The sequence below is a fragment of the Idiotropiscis lumnitzeri genome, chromosome 18 (assembly GCF_059441095.1).
Source record: "Idiotropiscis lumnitzeri isolate Australia: NSW breed Sydney's pygmy pipehorse chromosome 18, RoL_Ilum_1.0, whole genome shotgun sequence".
In the NCBI taxonomy this organism is placed as follows: Eukaryota; Metazoa; Chordata; class Actinopteri; order Syngnathiformes; family Syngnathidae; genus Idiotropiscis; species Idiotropiscis lumnitzeri.
Window position 1 is genome coordinate 12,086,988 of NC_142408.1, and position 19,945 is coordinate 12,106,932.

Sequence of the window (19,945 nt, forward strand, 5' to 3'; positions counted from 1 at the left end):
GACAAAGCACCACAGGAAGATGCCTTCGGAGAAGAGGGTCCTCCTCAGGACCTGATGATATTATACCGACATTATTATTGCACACCTTTGATATTTTCTGAGTAGGCAACAAAACCTTGAAATCACGTCAAGTGGACCTTGCCCTTGTCAGAAGTATTAACTGCAGACTCTTAATGCTTGACATAGAAAGACCGGGAAGAAACATATTATTATAGTTGAGGCAAGACGTGATAAATGGATGAATTATTATCCCTGTGTCACTGGCAAATGGAATTGGACAAATATTAATGAGATTGCAGAGTTGAAAAACACACATGCACATAAATATGCTGAACTACAGAGGGACGAGTACTGAACCCTGTGGAACACCACAGGTGAAATTTCAATTCTCAGAGGTCACATAAGCATGGATTTACACGGAACATGCACTGAGAGTTAACATCTAAACCAGGAAAAGTGCTGAGCCTTAAACACTAACACACGTTTCGAGGCGATCTAGTAGTATGTTTGGTCGACGGGATCAAAGGCAGCACTGAGGTCGAGTAATAATAATATTGATAGTCACAATCGATAACTAATAAAAGATCATTAGTCCTGAATATCTTGTTGTCACCTACTGAATATCAAATGAAATGAAAAAGATGCTGTTTGGACCAGTGTCCTCCTCTTGAGGACCTCTTATAGTCTCCAAAGACCTAGACAAATTAATAGAAACGAAACATTGTATGGTGGAAAAAAGTGATAGGTCTATTTGCGTGCCTTCGAGACCAGTGGTTCTCAACTATTGTCACACCGGGACCTGCATTTTCATCTTGTCGCAAAGTCGCAACCTACTTTTAAGTAAAAAAAAAAAAACAATCACAATAATGCATTGTTTAAAAATAGTCTTTTAGATCATATTTTTTTTATTATGCATTATACATGCTTACATTGTCAAACTGCCTTTCAAAACACCATACTAAGAAATTGAGGAGAAGATAACTGTTTGAAATGAATGGGGCAAAATAATTCTAATTGCGGCCACAATAGTTTGCTTATATCTTGGCACTGTTGTTTTTTGTTGCACACCGTACTGCCTATTCTGACTGTTATGCATTTCTTTTTTGTTTAAATGTGTCTCTGTGCAATTCAACTTCAACTCCACCCTATATTTTTTTGTGTTACTCAACAAGCACACAGAGAAACAGACCACATGTATCAATGCAAAGCGGAATTTAGTTTGATGCCGTGCCAAAAGCATATTGCTCGCGCATTGTAGCGACGTGATTTGAGTGTGACTTACGATAATATGTTCAGTTGTGAACTCGGTAGGCTACAGAGGCGTAACAAATGCAATTAAATGCACCATGACGTCCCAAATAATATTTCAATATACCGTAAGTTCATTTTTCATGTAAAAGATGAGTTTAAGATGAAATGAACATTAAATAACATTTCATTTATATAATATAACAACTGTGCATCTATTTCTAACACTGCTACTAATATTTTGTTTGTGTGTCTAAATCTGTTGCTGACCAATGAATAGTGCATGGATCCATTTTCTTTTTTTGTTTGTCGCCAAAAAAATAAATAAAAAAATACTCCCATTGTGGAGACAGCTACAGTACGTAAATAGCAACATTGCAGTTTTGTTGTGCCTCCTAAATACAGTTGTAACCACCACAATTGAACTAAGCAGCGTCACACTCAAGCTAAGTAAAATAAATCAGAATTTGTTTGTGTGTACCAATTATTTGTAAGTATTCAACTCAAGACTCATCTATCTTGGGTTGCAGGGAGATTGGCGGCAGCAACTCTACTTAGAGCAATAATAAACCTCCAATAGAAACAAGACACACTTAGAACAATTAACAGGAATATGTGAACAGTTGTATTTATATATCCCAAACTCCCCAATATTCAGAACATTCAATCTCTCTTTAAACATATATTCGTGTTAGTTTGTGTCAAAATTGGTGTCAGATCTGACCCACAAAAAAAATGTCTGAGATCTCAGAAAAAACAAACAAAAAGGAAAAAAAGATTTGTCCAAAAAAAATCCTCTTGACGGTCCTACCACCCTCCAGGGAAATAGGTGGCCACGGGAATCCAACGTCACTCGCCGGCGTCCTAGGAAGTATCCAATCCACTGCCGGTGCAGTTCAAGCTTTAGACGATTCTTTTAGTCCCAGAAAAAAAACAGCCTGCACGAAACGTGCAGAGCAATCATTCAATGTGGCCCCAAAAACAACAGTGCAACAATCGTCCAGTGAAAAAGAAATTAAATAGAATAAAAGAAAATACGTGTATCTAACACACATGGAGTCCTTCGTGAGCCTGTTAGCTTATCTCACTAGGTAGTACACTTGCTAGGAAGGCATGTGCGAGTAAAATAGTTTACAATGCTTTAATTTTTTCAGTTATATCTCACCATTAGCTAATAACAATCTCAACGTTCACAAACCTTCATCCTGACTGTTTTTTTCAGTTAAACATCATGAGATACATTGACACAGGAATGTTAATTAGGCACATTCGACAAAAAACTCACCAGGATCGATAGTCTCAAAATAAATCGAATTTCCTTGGCAAGAAAACACCACAGGATTTGAACTCCATTCGCTCACAGTTCACACAAAAAACTTCAACGGACCAGTATGGTCTATTCAGAGCCTTTCTCCTTCAACTCGCATGAAACAAAATGCTAGAAAGTTCTCTACGTCTCTCGTACGAGATGAGACGTCATATCAATGCTGCGGTGCGTTCTAGGTCCGTAGGAAATAGTAACAGCGCTAAGAAAAAATCACATTAACAGAAAATAAGAATAGGAATAAAAAAAGGCTGAGCCAAACATGGGTTACATTCTCCCCCTCTAAACGGCATGAGTCTCTTCATGCAACGTTTTACAGCTTGGGCATTGTGGAGGTTGTAGTACAGCTCTCGAGAACGCAACGCTTAAAGCCTGAAAAAAAGAACTAATAGCCAAGTTCAGTGGCTCTCCCAGTTCATCATAGGTAAACTTTTTAGGTTGACGTCTTTCTCTTTCGGAGCGTCGCAAGCCTATTGACTTAACCGCCGCATCATCTGTTTTGACAGTGTCAGTACTGGGTTTACAGTCTGAGGGAATAACTGTGTCAGTCAGGGTAGGAGTCAAGTCAGGTTCAGGGATCTCAATAAGATGGTCGGAAGACCTATCTGTAGATGGCAACTCAACACTACTCAACCCAGGAACTTCATGTTGTGAGGTCATGATGGACCTATCAAGGTCAAGTGTTGGTTTCTCTGGCCCTGCAATATCAGAAGATGACACTGAGGGTTGGACATGCTTAGGAGGTTGGAATTTAACAGGAAACTGCTCAGTTTGGGTATAAGGGCCCTTCGTGATTATCTGCCGCTCCCGTGAGTCAATACAAAATATCTCTTCATCACTCGTTTCATCCTTGTCACTGTACTCTCCTTCACTTCCAACATCAGTCTCCATCATCTTATTTGTCTTGCTCCTTGTCTTCACTTTCCTTGAATTGTCTCCTGGAGAATCGGATTCATTCTGATCCTCCACAGGTAAGAACCCACAAGGCAAAAGAAGATCCCTGTGTAAAGTGCGCTGAGGACCCTCTCCAGTCTCTGGTTTAACAACATAAACAGGACTGTCCTTGATGCGTTTTACAACAGTGTGAATGGTTTGCTCCCAACGATTTGCCAGTTTGTGCTTTCCTCTGACATTAACATTCTTTACTAGGACCCTATCACCAACAAAGAGTTCAGCAGCTCTTATTTTGTTGTCAAAACGTGTCTTATTCTTCTCACCCATCTTCTTTGAGTGTTTGGAAGCAAGAGCGTAGCTTTCTTGGAGGTTTGCACGAAGAGTTTTGACATAATCTGAATAGGACTTTGGACTAGATTTGCCAGGGTATGTACCAAGGATAAGATCAATAGGCAACCTGGGCTGTCTGCCGAACATTAGTTCGTATGGGGAATACCCTGTCGTGTCATTTCTGGTACAGTTGTAGGCATGCGTTAAGGGCTTGACGAAGTCTCGCCAATGGAACTTGTCCTTCTCCTCCAATGTGCCTAACATAGCTAGCAATGTCCTATTGTAGCGTTCTACAGGGTTTCCCCGGGGATGATACGGAGTGGTACGGATCTTCCTCGCCCCAACCAAAGCACAAAGCTCCTTGACTATTTTAGACTCAAAGTCTCTCCCTTGATCACTTAGCAGACGGCAAGGAAACCCATAGGGAATGATCAAGTTATCCCAAAGCGTTTTCGCTATCGTTTTAGCTTTCTGGTCTCTTGTAGGTACTGCTATGGCAAATTTTGTAAAATGATCCGTCAATACTAACACATTCCTTGTGTCTCGACTATCTGGCTCAATGGACAGATAATCCACACAAACTAATTCAAGTGGGTAAGTCGTGTGAATGTTTTCCAGCGGGGCGGCTCTTTGGGGAAGACCCTTCCTCATGACACATCGAGGGCATTTCCTGCACTTATCTTCAATGGACTTGGCCATTCTTGGCCAATAGAACCTAGCTCGAGCAAGATGTAAGGCACGGTCAAATCCCAGGTGACCAATCTCATCATGTACACCTTTCAAAGCTCTTTCACGATACTGATGAGGTAGTACTAACTGGTAGACTAGAGAATCTTGGTCTTTACACTTCCTGTATAACACTCCATTTCTGAGTTCAAGTTTGTTCCATTGGTTTAGCATGACCTTAACATCAGCGGATTCGTACTTTGTTTCATTGAGTCCAGGTTTTGCACCTCCTTCCAACAAGGTTATGACACGTGCAATAGGGGGGTCCATCCTTTGTGCTGTGTGCCAATCAGCATCTGTCATTAAGGGCAAGATATTTTCACCATATGCTTCAGGGACTGCTGTAAGGTCAATAGCGAGAGACTCGACAACAACAAAAGGTTCTGATGGAATTGAAACAGAATGGCGCTGGCACAAAGCAGTGAAAGTTTCATGATCCATTTGATTTGATGAATCAATGAGTCGCATTTTCATGTCATTAATACGAGCTCTCTCTTTGCAAAAAGCCTCATCTTCATAAGGTGGTTCTTGTGGCCGCCGAGACAACCCATCGGCGTCTTTGTTCGCTTGACCAGCCCTGTACTTGATGGTAAAGTGATAAGTGGACAAGGCAGCCAACCACCTGTGTCCAGCAGCATCCAACTTGGCACTTGTTAAGACGTATGTTAGAGGATTATTATCAGTCAGGACAACAAAAGAAGAACCATACAAGTAATCGTTAAATTTGTCACACACAGCCCACTTGAGGGCCAAGAATTCAAGCTTGTGTGTGGGATAATTTTGTTCGCTTTTGGAAAGCCCCCGGCTCGCATATGCAATTGCCCTAAGCTTCCCCCCTTGCTGCTGATAGAGGGCAGCTCCCAAGCCATCACGACAAGCATCAGTGTGCAGTATGTATGGGAGCTGTGGATCTGCAAAGGCGAGAATAGGTGCTGAGGTTAGTTTCCTGATTATCGTGTGAAACGCTGTATCACACTCTGGAGTCCACTGCTCTGCAAGAGGCTGAGTCGGACTGCGAGTTAGCTGAGGTGGCTCTCGTTTGTAAATTTTTCCTCGTTTCTTTGGTGGGTGATAATTTGTAGTAAGACGGTTAAGGGATTTAGTTATCTTGGAATATCCTTCAATAAAACGTCGATAGTACCCAGCGAAGCCTAAAAAACATTTTAACTCTTTGACAGTAGATGGACGTGGCCAGGTTTTCAAAGCTGAGATTTTGTCCGGATCAGTATGTACTCCATGGGCATCCACAACATGTCCTAAATATTTAACTGAGTCTCGAAAGAAATGACACTTTTCTGGGGACAGTTTAAGCCCATAGTCTCTGAGACGTGACAGGACTTTCATCAACCTGTTCTCGTGTTCCTCCAACGTGTCTGAGAACACAATTAGATCGTCCAAAAAAACAAGCACTTCGTTCAAGTGGAGGTCACCAACACACCGCTCCATGAGGCGTTGGAAAGTGCCTGGGGCATTCGTGACACCTTGTGGCATCCTATTAAATTCATAGAAGCCAAAGGGGCATACAAAAGCTGTCTTAGGCTTGTCTTCTTCAGCTACCTCAACCTGATAATAACCAGACTTAAGGTCCATGACAGAAAACCACTTCGCCCCACTGAGAGCTGTGAATGTTTCCTCAATATTTGGGAGGGCGTATGCATCTCTTATGGTCCTCAAATTTAACTTGCGATAGTCTATGCATAGCCTGATGGATCCGTCCCTCTTTTTAACCAATACAATTGGTGAAGCAAAGGGGCTTTGAGACTCACGGATTATACCTGCGTCAAGTAGCTGTCTGAGATGCTGCTTCACTGCTTCTCTGTCGCTTGGGTGAATGGGCCTTGGACGTTCTTTGAAGGGTGTCTCATCGTGTAACCGGATCTGATGCTTTACAGCAGTAGTGTGGCCGTGCGACATGTCATCAAGAGCAAAAACATCAGAAATGGATAGTAACTTTTCCCGGATGCGCTCTTTCCATTCCTCTGAGATGGGAGACTCGTCAAGATCGAAGATGAATCTACTGGTCTCCTGTCCCGGTTGATTTAGGGAAACTTGAGGTTTAACAGGTGTAAAAGGGGACACCTGCTGGGCTACACAAGCTTGTGCAAGAACGCTGGTTGGCCGCAGTGTCACGCTACGTTCACCCACATTATGTACAATGACAGGCACTTTGGTACTGGCCCTAAAAGGAATGTCTACAAAAACGGACTCGATCAGCAGGCCTCCTGGCAACTTGTACTGCTCATGCTGTTCAAGCACAAAGCTCGTGTATGGGTTTGTTCTTCTTAATCTCACATTTCCCATGAGACATGTTTTCTGGTTTGGAAGAATTGTGACAGGCTTCTTACTATGCAGCATTACCGGGTAGGGATCGGTATCATTTCTCTGAGCCTGGGCAACATGTTGTAGGATCATTGCAAACTCTTTGGAGCGTATTCCTTGAATAAACGCAGGCCCATTTTGCTCCACTAATTGTTCATAAAGTCGCAAAAGTACATTTGTCCCAATCAGCAATGGAATTTTACTGTTAAAGTGGCATTCGGGAACTACGAGTGCTAGTACGACCAACTCCTGCTCTTCTCCTATCATATGTCGTGGGAAGGAAATGTGCGTCTGAATGTAGCCGAGGTATGGGACATTCTGTCCTCCGGCTCCCTCAATTTCAAGAATAGTGTGGATAGGTTGGATGGAAAGATGAGAAAGGTGCTCTTTGTGGAAAGACTCAGAGATTGTCGTTACTTGTGAACCGGAATCTATTATAGAGTCACATGGCGTCCCTTCAATCAGTACAGAGGCTGCACAGCGTGGGCCTATGAGACCTTTGGGCAAAGACAATTGAGGGTCGAAAATGTGTTCGGGTTTCATCGGGCAAGTGTTTTGCTGTTCAGTGTCAAAAGATTTGGGACTCTGAGAATCAATGGTTGCAGCTCCTGGATGTCCCACAGCAGGAGCTGCCATTAGTTTAATGCAAAAGGAGCTGAAGCCTGTCGTGCCACAAAGTCAGCTTGTTTCTTCTTCAACTCAGCGTTTTTCTCTCTGACGTGGACAGGGTTTGAATCATTCGTGCAATGAACTGCTATGTGATTGTCTTCCCCACACTTGAAACAAAACCATGCACGAGGCATGCCAGGGATTTTAACAGAGGTTCGTGACTGTCTTGAATTGACATATAAGGACTCCTTAGGCTCAGTTGCACCATATTTGTGTGCAACCCTTTGGTTTTGGATAAGCATTTGGACTTGCTTGGTTAACTCAGCAATTTGCTTTTCAATGTTAGCAGGTTCATTTGTGGGTTGTGAATCTACAGAGGGACTAGACATTGGGGTGGTGGTCTTTTCCTTTTTGCTCAACTTTTCCACTTGCTTTGTGAGTTCAGTGACCTTTAAATCAAGCTTTGCAGTTTCGTCATCAAATGAAGTGGGGCTTGTCAGCGACGCTTGGTCAAGGACGGGCATGTTAAATACAGAGTGGGCATGTGCAGCAGCCTTTGTTGCACCCAAATGTTTTTTCATACGGTCCAATTTAGCTGTCCGTCTGTCTTCCTCTGTCCGCAACATGAGAATGAGGTCCGGGAACGAAGGGGGGGAACTCTTTTTCCCTTCAAGCTGAAGACCTATTATCAAACTCTGGTCCCAGCAACCCCGAATGAACTGTTTAAGGAGTAGCTCATTCACATTTGTAGTAGATGCACCCCCTCTAGAAATAACTCTGGTGAGAAGACTGTGAAGGCGACTCAAGAAAGCGGAGGGCTTTTCTCCATTGTTTTGGTTGGAGCCCAGAAATGAAGCGAAAAGTTCTTCTCCATCCTCAACAACGCCAAAAGCGGATTCAAGCTGAGTCACATATGTTGATGGTAGTGCAGTGACTCCGAGGGGCTTTACAATGTCTGAAGCAGGGCTAAGTAAGCTTTCAAGCATCCTTCTTACTTTGTGTGCATCAGTCAAAGAAGAGTCGCAAAGTAAAAGATCAACTTGGGTGCGCCATGTCTCATAATCAACTTCACCGTTGGGCCGAGGAAGTCGACCTGAGAAGGTGCGTATTTTTGCATGTGCAAGGGACGTATGAGTTGGCTCGTTACGTATAATGTGCTCAACCACCACTTTCTGGACATGAGAAGGGTTGTAAATGCTCTCATCTAAACGAACAGCACTAGGACTAAAAGCACTTGTGGGCTCTGCTGGTTCACTTTGATCACAATAGTGAGTGTCAGTATCAATGTTTTGGTCATTAGTCGGTTGTGTCATAGCATTAGGTGTGGGGCCCGCCTGTAATTCACTTTGAAGGAAACTAAGGAAGCCTACCTTGCCACTATTTCCCATAAACTCAAGTTCTCTAAGGTACCGACGGGCCACTTCTTTGCCCATCTCCCCTTGAGCGATATCTCTAATAGTTTTAGAAGACCAAGTCGAACTTGGGTTATTGGGGCTTGCAAGTTCCCCTAAGGTCGCAGGATCAACTTCCAAAATAGCCTGTTCTGATTCGTAGATAACGAGAGTTCTGCCTTGCGGTTGGTGTGGCTCATCTGGAACCCTAATGACCTTTTCTATTTTACCATTTATCACAAAAACATCAGAAATATGACCATCTGTGCAAGTTGGTTCAATTCCTGTGACATACAACGTTTTTTGACCATCAACTCTAAACCGCTGACAAAGATCCATTTTTTTTCCAGGGATATAAGTTATAATTAAGCGTATCTTATGGGTTGGAGGTAACAAAAGCCACTATGCCAATCTCCTGGCTGGCTCGCCACAATTTGTGTAACCACCACAATTGAACTAAGCAGCGTCACACTCAAGCTAAGTAAAATAAATCAGAATTTGTTTGTGTGTACCAATTATTTGTAAGTATTCAACTCAAGACTCATCTATCTTGGGTTGCAGGGAGATTGGCGGCAGCAACTCTACTTAGAGCAATAATAAACCTCCAATAGAAACAAGACACACTTAGAACAATTAACAGGAATATGTGAACAGTTGTATTTATATATCCCAAACTCCCCAATATTCAGAACATTCAATCTCTCTTTAAACATATATTCGTGTTAGTTTGTGTCAAAATTGGTGTCAGATCTGACCCACAAAAAAAATGTCTGAGATCTCAGAAAAAACAAACAAAAAGGAAAAAAAGATTTGTCCAAAAAAAATCCTCTTGACGGTCCTACCACCCTCCAGGGAAATAGGTGGCCACGGGAATCCAACGTCACTCGCCGGCGTCCTAGGAAGTATCCAATCCACTGCCGGTGCAGTTCAAGCTTTAGACGATTCTTTTAGTCCCAGAAAAAAAACAGCCTGCACGAAACGTGCAGAGCAATCATTCAATGTGGCCCCAAAAACAACAGTGCAACAATCGTCCAGTGAAAAAGAAATTAAATAGAATAAAAGAAAACACGTGTATCTAACACACATGGAGTCCTTCGTGAGCCTGTTAGCTTATCTCACTAGGTAGTACACTTGCTAGGAAGGCATGTGCGAGTAAAATAGTTTACAATGCTTTAATTTTTTCAGTTATATCTCACCATTAGCTAATAACAATCTCAACGTTCACAAACCTTCATCCTGACTGTTTTTTTCAGTTAAACATCATGAGATACATTGACACAGGAATGTTAATTAGGCACATTCGACAAAAAACTCACCAGGATCGATAGTCTCAAAATAAATCGAATTTCCTTGGCAAGAAAACACCACAGGATTTGAACTCCATTCGCTCACAGTTCACACAAAAAACTTCAACGGACCAGTATGGTCTATTCAGAGCCTTTCTCCTTCAACTCGCATGAAACAAAATGCTAGAAAGTTCTCTACGTCTCTCGTACGAGATGAGACGTCATATCAATGCTGCGGTGCGTTCTAGGTCCGTAGGAAATAGTAACAGCGCTAAGAAAAAATCACATTAACAGAAAATAAGAATAGGAATAAAAAAAGGCTGAGCCAAACATGGGTTACACAGTCAAACACTCACTTTGATCATTTTACTTGGAAAGAGGCTTAAATGAAACCCTCTGCATTCTCATCTCTCTTTCCTGGATAATTCTCCTAGGCACCGACGATGTGACTGCAACAATCTTGTGTTATCTCGCGATTTTTGGAGCAGTCAGTTGCTTGAAGCACCACCTCTTACATGGTTTTATATAGTCGACTTGAGCTGTGTCAGTCTTGAGGCTGATTGCCTCCGTCTTTCACCGAGTCAATCCACATTAATAAAATGAAAACAATTAGCATGATTCTTGTTGTCCTAGGTTCCAGTTGATTTTTATATTTGCAGAATTATTATTGACATATTTGTACATTTTGCACAAGCAGCTGAGTTAATGTGTTTATTAATCTCTTAATTACTTGTGTGTGCCTGGATTCTGCTCGCTCCTGATTGGTCAGTGAGAGTCAGGTGGGAGAATGTGTTAGGAAATGTATGATGGTAGCTGTAAAAAGCGTCGCTAAATGAGAATTCCGTCTCCATCCCTCTCTTTCATTTTAAGATGAGTGTTCCATCAACCACTAACGAACCCTCACGTTACACATGCGTCAAGTGCCATCTCGGCACTATCTCTTCATTGGTGCACCCATCGAGCAAAATGACAGTGATCCGCCAAAACTACACATATTATCTCTGAATTCTATTGCTCTGAACCAGAAAGCGTTCAAACTGACACGCTTTTTATATGTCAGTGCTTTTGCCGTGCATTTCATGGCTTGTCATTTTATTACTTTTTCGTACAATCCAACAGCTGCCATAAGAATTCAAATTCCTTAAATTACCCTTTCTATGTCATGTTAAAAGATGTGCGTGCTTAAATAGTAAATTTGCTCTTTTTAAAAGACAAAAACGCTTAGCTTATATAAAGGACTCGGTTCTCGAGTTTAATAAATTCATATATTTGGTCACAGTAAAAGATATGGGAAATTGTGACGTGAATTTTATAGAGACCGACTGGATATGCGTTAAGTCTCAATCATATTTTCCGACGGCTTTATTTGAGTTGTGTAAATGACTCGGGGAGGTGAACGTTGTCTTTTCCAGGGTTATAACTTGTGAGGTCAGGACAATTGGGAAAAATACTGCTTGGAAGAACAGGAGGAATGTACCACCTGAACTAACAGACGTGTAACAAGACAGTTTACAGGTGGAACAATGAGTGTGAATGTATGCTGAACATATATATTGAGCGTGGAGCTGTGTTTGGGTGCTCTTCTAGGTCTAGGGCTAGAGTAGGTGTTCATTTTTGATCCTCAACATGAGACTGCATCAATTCCCCATCAAGAAAAATGTTACAGTTCTTAATGAAAGGTGTATGACACAATTGCACAATTTGCAGCGTTGCAGTAAAAACCAGCCCAGATTAATCAAAAACACTTAGTAGACCTTATCAGAATTTATTAGAAGATACAACACACAGTCAGATTTGGCTGAATGTCCATATATAATTATTACTAATCATATTCTTGAAATTGTACTCAAGTGTACAAGGGTGGCATCAGTGTTGGTGTTCGATGCCCGATGGGACAGCTGCTAAATCAACTTGTGCAAAAGTGTGTCAAGAGTCTCTCCATGGTCGACGTTTATAGTTTCCTGGGAAGTACAGTCGTTGACATGCTTTCCTTACCTGAGGCGAGACTGAGAGATCTGCCGGGATGCGGAGTCAAAGAATTTGAGGCTTTCAACGTCTCCGTCAAAATAGAGGGACAGTGTGCTCAGTGCTCTTGGATTTCCTGAAGCCCATAAATATTTCCCTTGCCCTCGGGTCCTGGTTGTGGATTTCACAGTCTCATTGATGACTAACGAGACAACGAGGCACACCTGAATCTGGCTCAGGCGACTGGAGAGAGCTGATTGACTGAAACCGGGGCAGCAGGGCTGATGAGAGCAGGTAGAGATATAGCGCGATGGTGCAAACTGGAAGGCCAATACAGAATTCTAGATAAACCCAAACAGAGATCTAAACATTTTTTTCCCCGAGTAAAGCCTAAAAGTCATCTCCACCAACATCCCTCATTACTGGCGAGAATAATGATGTAATCTTTGCATAATTTACTTATTTATCGTATGTAGTTACTTCAGAGGCCTGTGCACCCACTCTAAAAAAAGTATCCCATCTTCTTTTTAACCTATATATTCAGGCTCTCAAATGAAACTTACTGAATCCCTCAAGGGGTCCTGAATGGTCCGGTTCAAAATTGACAAAACCATGAATTGCTGTGTTGTTGGCGCAAGGTTGTTACTTGCTTGAACAAAATATCTGTTTACTTCTGTCTTTATGTCGTCCTTAAACAACATATGGTTGTCGTTTGAAGTACCTTGCCAAAGGCAACATAGTGCATGAGCAGTTTTGTAATGAACTACGTATCACATCGCCATTGGGCTCCTTTGCCAAATGTCCTGCATGTTCCTCTCGGTTGGACGCATCGAGTGCACGGAGACTTCACAGCTCCAGAACTTAAAAGGAGACTCAGCTCATTAGCGCATATCGGTTTAAATGACATAAATATGACTTTTGCTCTTTGTCTTTCTCACCCTCTTTTTCTTTTGTGTACAACTCAATAAAATGGGGCAATTCTGTTCTGTTGGTTTTGATTTTGTCTGGAGAGCAGGAAACATTGTTCGTGAAATGTTGCACACCCATACCAATTAGATGCAGAAAAAAACAAATCACAGATGTTGATGCCAGAGGCTGATTGTACCAGAATACTGGCTCAGAGACCACATCCAGATGTGACGTTTAGTATGATGAATTAAAGTGATGCAGAAATATTGTTCATCTATTTTTCAGGTGAACCGAAGAGTACCTCTCGCTGTACGAGAAAACAAATTATAGTACAGGGGAGAAAAATGATTTACTTTTGGGGTGACAATTTGTTGAGTGATGAACATCATAAACACTTGGTTTCGATTCCTGATGATATCTTGAACATTACACATTGTTTATGCATAATTATGAAATTATTTGTTATTAAACAGGTGATTGCACTGAAAGACTTGTTGCGTACTGATTCCTAAAATGCGGAGGCATGGATATCAGCTCTGTTGTAGCAACACAGGACTTAAGACAGGGTACAAAAATCTGCACTGGGTGCAAAAAAAGTGATGATCACAATGACTCTGAGGCCTTTATCATTTGGGATTTCTTTGCACCACCGCACACCAAGCGGCATGTCAGACCACGATTAAGGTGGACCACGTCACATGTTCACAAATGACTAAAAAACTGTGTTTTGTATGTGCAGACCAACGATGTGGCAGGAAACACATGGAATTGGCTCTACTTCATCCCTCTCATCATCATTGGCTCTTTCTTCATGCTCAACTTGGTGCTTGGCGTCCTATCAGGGTAAGTCATTTTAGAGCAACAAAGATTAAGAAGAGAAATGGATATGCAGCAATGACTTTGGCAAATAACCAAGTACTGATTGACTTTTATTGACAGTACAAACAGTAAAGAAAGAATGCAATTGAACTAACCTACAGATTTAGTTTTTAGCCCTTAAGTCCCACTGAGGGGGCGAACATTTGCGAGTGTTTGCTGAGGTACCAAATGTTGCGTTCTCTCTCTTGTTCAAGGTGGCAAACGTTCTGCAAATGTTCTCTAGACGTCCACCAGCAGTTTTGTTTAATCTTGACAGAAGGAAATTTTCAACATGTTTAAGAGTCATCAGAAGGCCAGAATCAAAAGTGAGAAATCTTGTAAGGCTTGGGATGTGGTCGTTGGTAAATGGATCATTTTTGTACAGCTTGCCTGTTGCTCTCTCACGAGACTCCACTGTGCCATCCCTGCCTTAAGGACCTCGGTGGTCAATAATTTGGTTTACTGCGTGCCATCGAAAAAAAGAAAAGAAAACCTGGATAAATTCACGTTTCCCCTTCCATTTCCCTCGCTCCATCTTGATCAGGATTCATCTTTGTCCTATCATTTAGATCAGGGGTGGGGAAACTTTTTTATTGGCGGGCCACAATGGGTTCTAAAATTTGACAGAGTAGCCGGACCAGGAGCAAATAAAACATTAACAAGGTTTATTCATTTAATTTTTTTCAAGTTCAGTGGGCCGGATTAAAACGTTTAATGGGCCGCATGTGGCCCCCGGGCCATAGTTTGCCCATGGCTAATTTAGATAATTCCTCTTAAAGTCTGACTGTACATTGATGCTCAGAAAAACATTTATATGTACATTCAGAGCTGTCTATAATAGGTCTTTAATACAAATTCTGGATAATTTTTAATTACTTCCATATTAACACACTGCATATATTTTCTGTTCCTGTTAATTTTTGTTCCAATCCTGAAAATTGAAAATTCAAATGGAATTGTGGCCAAATTCCCCCTCTCCCTGCCACTGCGTGCAAGTAATCTCAGATAGGAAAGAAAACATACATCACATGTAAAAGCTTGGGCGTGGCAGTCAATATTCGTCAATTTACGACTTTCAGCTTCTGTTCATGGATCTGACTTCAGTCAATAATTGTGACTTTGTACCGTACTTTCCAGGTCATAGGGCGCTCTTTAAAGTCCCTAATCTTCCCCAAAACAAACAAAGCGCCTTGTAAAGCGACACGCCCATTATATGGACTAAGTATCACTTTTGACCATCAACCCTTTTACTCATTGGGCTGTTCGGAGTGCATGTTAGCACACCCTGCTGGACAAAGTCTGAGTCATCTATGCGTCTAATTGACCGTGACTTATACATTATGTGACTACGGTGTTTGGGTGATGTTGTAGGAGAAAGCTGGACAAAAGGGCAGCTGTCCACAATGTTGAAGTCTGTCTTATCATTTATGTTATTGCAAGCAAGAAACGTCCCAGGTTTAGACAACAGACTGCAAAAAGCCCAAAGCACAACAGCACATCTCTCTGAACAGCCATGTGATTGGCTGAGTCTGAGTGGCTCCCAAGAAGCCATTGCTATAATCTTTTTGTGTTATTTTTATTTCTTTTGGGTATATAGATGGCATGAGAGATACATGTTTTGTGTTAATCTTATTTCTTTGTTTCATTGTTTGCTTGTATGATGAGTTTTATTTTTGGTTTTGATTTGAAACCGTGAGTTTAAGAATATGGTGACCAGTGAAGTCCCTCCCCTGACGTTGTCTAGTAGACTATTGCCAAGACACCTTTTATTGGTTAGATTCATTGTTATTGGCAGTCATTCCTAATAGTTTAATGACATCTATCATTGTAACGGGGTAATACCTCTGGCAACGGTCCCTTAGGGGATTGAGTCCTGGTGAGCTGGCATCAGCTAGCGCGAGCAGCCGAGCTAGCGGCTTGTAGTGCGGCGCGCCTAGTATATGCATTAAATACGGAATTAGCACCCTCAACTGGTGTTGCGCCCTTTGATGCAAGCGCGTCTTATGGCCGTAAAAATACGGTACTTGCAAAATTGGAATGGAAGCAGAGTTTTGATTTATCGATCGTTTGAACAGCCGAAAAACATTTGACATTTGGAAAATCTTTTAACATACAAGCAGTGTATTTTGTTCAATTCACAAGCATGTCGTATTGTGCTCATGCTGTTCTGACGATGGCACTGCTGAATGTGAGTTCTATCACAAGTTCTTCACTGTAACCCGGTTGCACTTGCTGTCCTTCAATTTTGAGCGGTTGTTTTTGGGTGATAACATCAATCTTGCAGGATCATTACATAGCCCACTGCAAGGTGACTTTTATAAAATCTTTGCTAGAAAATGTCAGACTGTGTACTGCATCAAATTGGAGGCCTGTCACTCCGTGTGGTAAAATAACAAAAAACATTTTACCTGTATATACAAGTCGAGACATGTTATCAACTTACATCCTGAGTTGGAAATGCAGAAAACAACAAAATACCACCTTGTGCCAAATTTTGTACACATTGGACAATTGGCAAAAAATTGGCTTCCCATTTTCTAGCCTATGCTCCTCTAAACATCACAAAACTCAAGTCTTTTACATCGCATTCATTTTCAGCACTCAGAAAACTTGACTTGGCATTTGCTGTGAATGCCTCCCACAGTAGTTGAACTTTTTTGCATTGAATTGCTCAATACTCTTGTAATTACCAATTACTGTTTAATATAAGCAGCAGCGCAGTGGCCGACTGGCTAGCATGTCCGCCTCACAGTACACAGGTGCAGGGTTTGATTACGACTCCGCCCTTCCTGTGTGGAGTTTGCATGCTCTCCCTGTGCTTGCGTGTGTTTTCTCCAGTTTCCTCCCACATTCCAGAAACATGCGTGGTAGGTTGATTGAACACTCTAAATTGTACCTATATGTGGTTGTGAGTGCGAATCGTTGTCTGTCTTTGTGTGCCCTGCGATTGGCTGGCAACCAGTTGAGGGTGTACCCCGCCTACTGCCTGAAGACAGCTGGGATAGGCTCCAGCACCCCCACGACCCTCGTGAGGAGAAGCAGCTTAGATAATAGATGGATGGATGTTTGAGATAACTTACAAAAAAATAAAAAAATCAAGCAAGCAAGCCTCATGGAATGGAATTGAATTCATGATTACCGTAACCCACTGCATAACCAAATTTATTAATTTTCAGATTTTTTTCCAGGTGAAAAATGAAAATACAGATCACCTCCCGGCTCCAATTATGTATTTATTTATTTGTTCATTTATTTGTTTATTTATTAATTATTTTACTTTGCAATGAATTACAGGACTTGTGACATAGTTTCAAGTGTCTTCTAGGGCAGTAAAAGCAATAAAGATTGTGTGACTATAAAACTGTCAAATTCCATTTGTATGATATCCACTTTTGTACTAATATATATATATATATATATATATATATATATATATATATATATATGGCCCATTTGAATCTGTTGCAAGGTAAAAGCAGGCTGACATGAAAATGCACGGGCATCGTAAACTCAACAAAAGAAGAAATATGCAAAATGTCTTCACCCTTTGTGACAGCCAATTAATGCCTCATGTCAATCCCACAGAGAGTTTGCCAAAGAGAGAGAGCGTGTGGAGAAAAGACAGGAGTTCCTGAAGCTTCGACGGCAGCAACAAATTGAGAGAGAGCTCACGGGATACCTAGAATGGATCTGCAAAGCCGGTTGGTGCCATCCCTCAACTTGTGCTAATTATTAAATCCCCGAATAATGAAAATGTCACTTTTGTTCCTATTGCAGAGGAGGTGTTGCTGGAAGAGGAGGAGGAGATTGCAGAGGAGAAGTCACCTCTGGATGGTGCGTGGTACAAGAGGAAACAAAATCTGCCAGGTGACAGCAACACTCCAAAAAAAATGACTTGAGCTGCTTTCAGACTAAAATTACAAAAACAATTAGTTTGTGGGACAAAAACAAATCTTGTGGCCCATTTTTATTTGGAATTCAGAAAGCACCCTGTGTCTCTGGAACATTTAGGTGAATCAGGCTGATTTATTTTTGAGTGAATGACTCATTTGCTTAGATTTTTTTTTCTGCAGCATATAAAGAAAAAAAACATCTATAAAGTAGGATAATATAAAATAATTCTAAAAAAGAAAATGATGATTTGGCAGAAGTAACTATACTAACTAAACTTGTCAGTTGATATACTTACATTATTATCTTTAAGAAATATCACTTTGTAATAATATGAATACATTATAAGAAATGGTCTGAGGCAGTATTGCATATTTTATTTCTATTGTCTGAGGTGAATATAATTAAAAGATTAATAAAAGTTTAGCGACAGTGTAACGCAGAAACAGACAATATAAAGTAATTTTAATGCCACAATCAATTCATGAGGGAAAATTCATCCATGGATTTCACACAAAAACGCAAAATTCCTTCCGTAGACATGAAGGAAAGATCCCAACGCTTCTTGTAAAAATGGGTAGTGTGTTGAGGGCTCCTCATTATTGCACAGTAAATAGAAAAACCTGCATCTCTACAAAAATGACTTTCAAATTCATCATTTTTGCTTGCTATAGTCCCAAAACCAAGTTTGAATAAACCAGTCAGCCAAATATGGATGGGATTTGCAGATGAGCACAGGTCGGCGGATCTAAGAGAGGGAGGGCTGCGCTGATTAGCACGTCTGCCTCAAAGTTCCAAGATTCGTGTTCCTATCTGAAGATTTCACGTTCTCACCGTGCTTGCGTCTGTTTTCTCCGGATACTCTGCCTTCCTCCAGCAAAAATCAGTTTCAGATAAATCATGTTGGAATTGTCCAACGGGGTCAATTTCAGTGTGAATGGTGTCTGGGCACCTTGCGATAAGCAGTTAAGGTTCTACCCGCTTCTCAGTCAAAGTTTGCTGTGATGCATTCCCGTTCACCCACTACCCAAATTAGGAAATGTGAGTGAAGGGATGTTTTGTGGTTGTCTGAGGACACCGGAGTACTTGGAGTAAACACAGGACGGCATGGGGAGAACATGCATCCAGCACAAGTTACCCAATTGGTGATTATTGTTCGAAAAAAAAAAAAAAAAGCGCAAACCTTTATTACCATCCTGTTTACCCAGAGACTGACAGAACTGAGTGAAAGTACAGTGTCGTATTATTTCTTCCTTACTTACAATAAGAGGATTAAGGTGTCTGAGTACCTCGCTGCAGAAAATTCTCTCAGTTGTTGCACAGAATTTAAATGAGAGTTATGAGTATCCTGAAAAGTAAAAATGTCAAGTATTTAGCAATTGACTTGTAAAATCCCTCATCCTTAGATGATGAGAAATGAACGGTTTATCATCTATTATAGTTTGAAATGAGTTGACGCTTGCGTAAAATGCCCTCAATAGTGTTTGAAACTGTTAGAACTTGAGTTAGGAGGATTATTACAAAGAATAAGGTCACGGAAGGCGGGATTCCATTGTACCTGTGCCTATATTTCAAGACACATAATTTTGGGGGTGTCACTGCATTTTTGCCAAGAAACGTCTGTAATCTATACAAAAAAAAAATACTTTCTGCTCAATAAATTGTCAAAGTCTATTATTGGTTATTTACTATTTTACTTGGTTTGCATATTTTTGATGTGGCATGTGGCCTCCGCTATTAGTTTTATTTTTGATTCCAACTACCTTGTTACTTTACCTCATATCTAACTAAGTTTATCCTTATTTCACAGTTTATTTTCATTCTCAGTTTTACTCAAGTTTGATTTAACGTTACGTTTCAACCATTGGTATACTTTTTTTTAAATTGTATTGCGTGTATTGTATGATTTATTTTGGTATATTGGTTTAATCAGATCTAATACGTCAATCTAATTCAAATAGTAATGCAAAAGAAACTATAGTAGTTAATGCCTTTGTTACACTTCGGCTAAATTATCGAAATTCACTTTATTTTGGAGTCAGCCAGTCCTCCCTCAAGGGTTGTTGTTCCAATATGCTGCTGCTCATCTTCAAAAGAAAGAGGGAGCAAGATATTTGATCTGTCTTCAAATCTTTAAATGACCTCGCCCCAGTTTACCTCTCCGAGCTCCTCCACCTCTACGCACCTGCCTAAGG

General features: G+C 41.0%; 2 protein-coding genes across 2 annotated transcripts in view; one reads left to right on the forward strand and one right to left on the reverse strand.

Annotated features, from left to right (window-relative positions):
• cacna1bb (calcium voltage-gated channel subunit alpha1 Bb) overlaps window positions 1-19,945 on the forward strand; it is a 152,235-nt gene that overhangs the window by 70,844 nt on the left and 61,446 nt on the right. Inside the window, exons 9-11 of the mRNA XM_088281236.1 lie at window positions 13,741-13,844; window positions 17,445-17,560; window positions 17,637-17,726. Coding sequence (XP_088137362.1) covers window positions 13,741-13,844; window positions 17,445-17,560; window positions 17,637-17,726 — 310 coding nt within the window. The remainder of the gene's footprint in view (window positions 1-13,740; window positions 13,845-17,444; window positions 17,561-17,636; window positions 17,727-19,945) is intronic.
• Window positions 7,536-10,463, reverse strand: LOC148319547 (paraneoplastic antigen Ma2 homolog). The gene is made up of 3 exons (XM_088282035.1): window positions 10,158-10,463; window positions 7,638-9,810; window positions 7,536-7,555 (listed from the first exon to the last, which is right to left on the reverse strand). The coding sequence occupies exons 2-3, from the start codon at window positions 9,178-9,180 to the stop codon at window positions 7,536-7,538; spliced, it is 1,563 nt and encodes a 520-aa protein (XP_088138161.1). The 5' UTR covers window positions 9,181-9,810; window positions 10,158-10,463.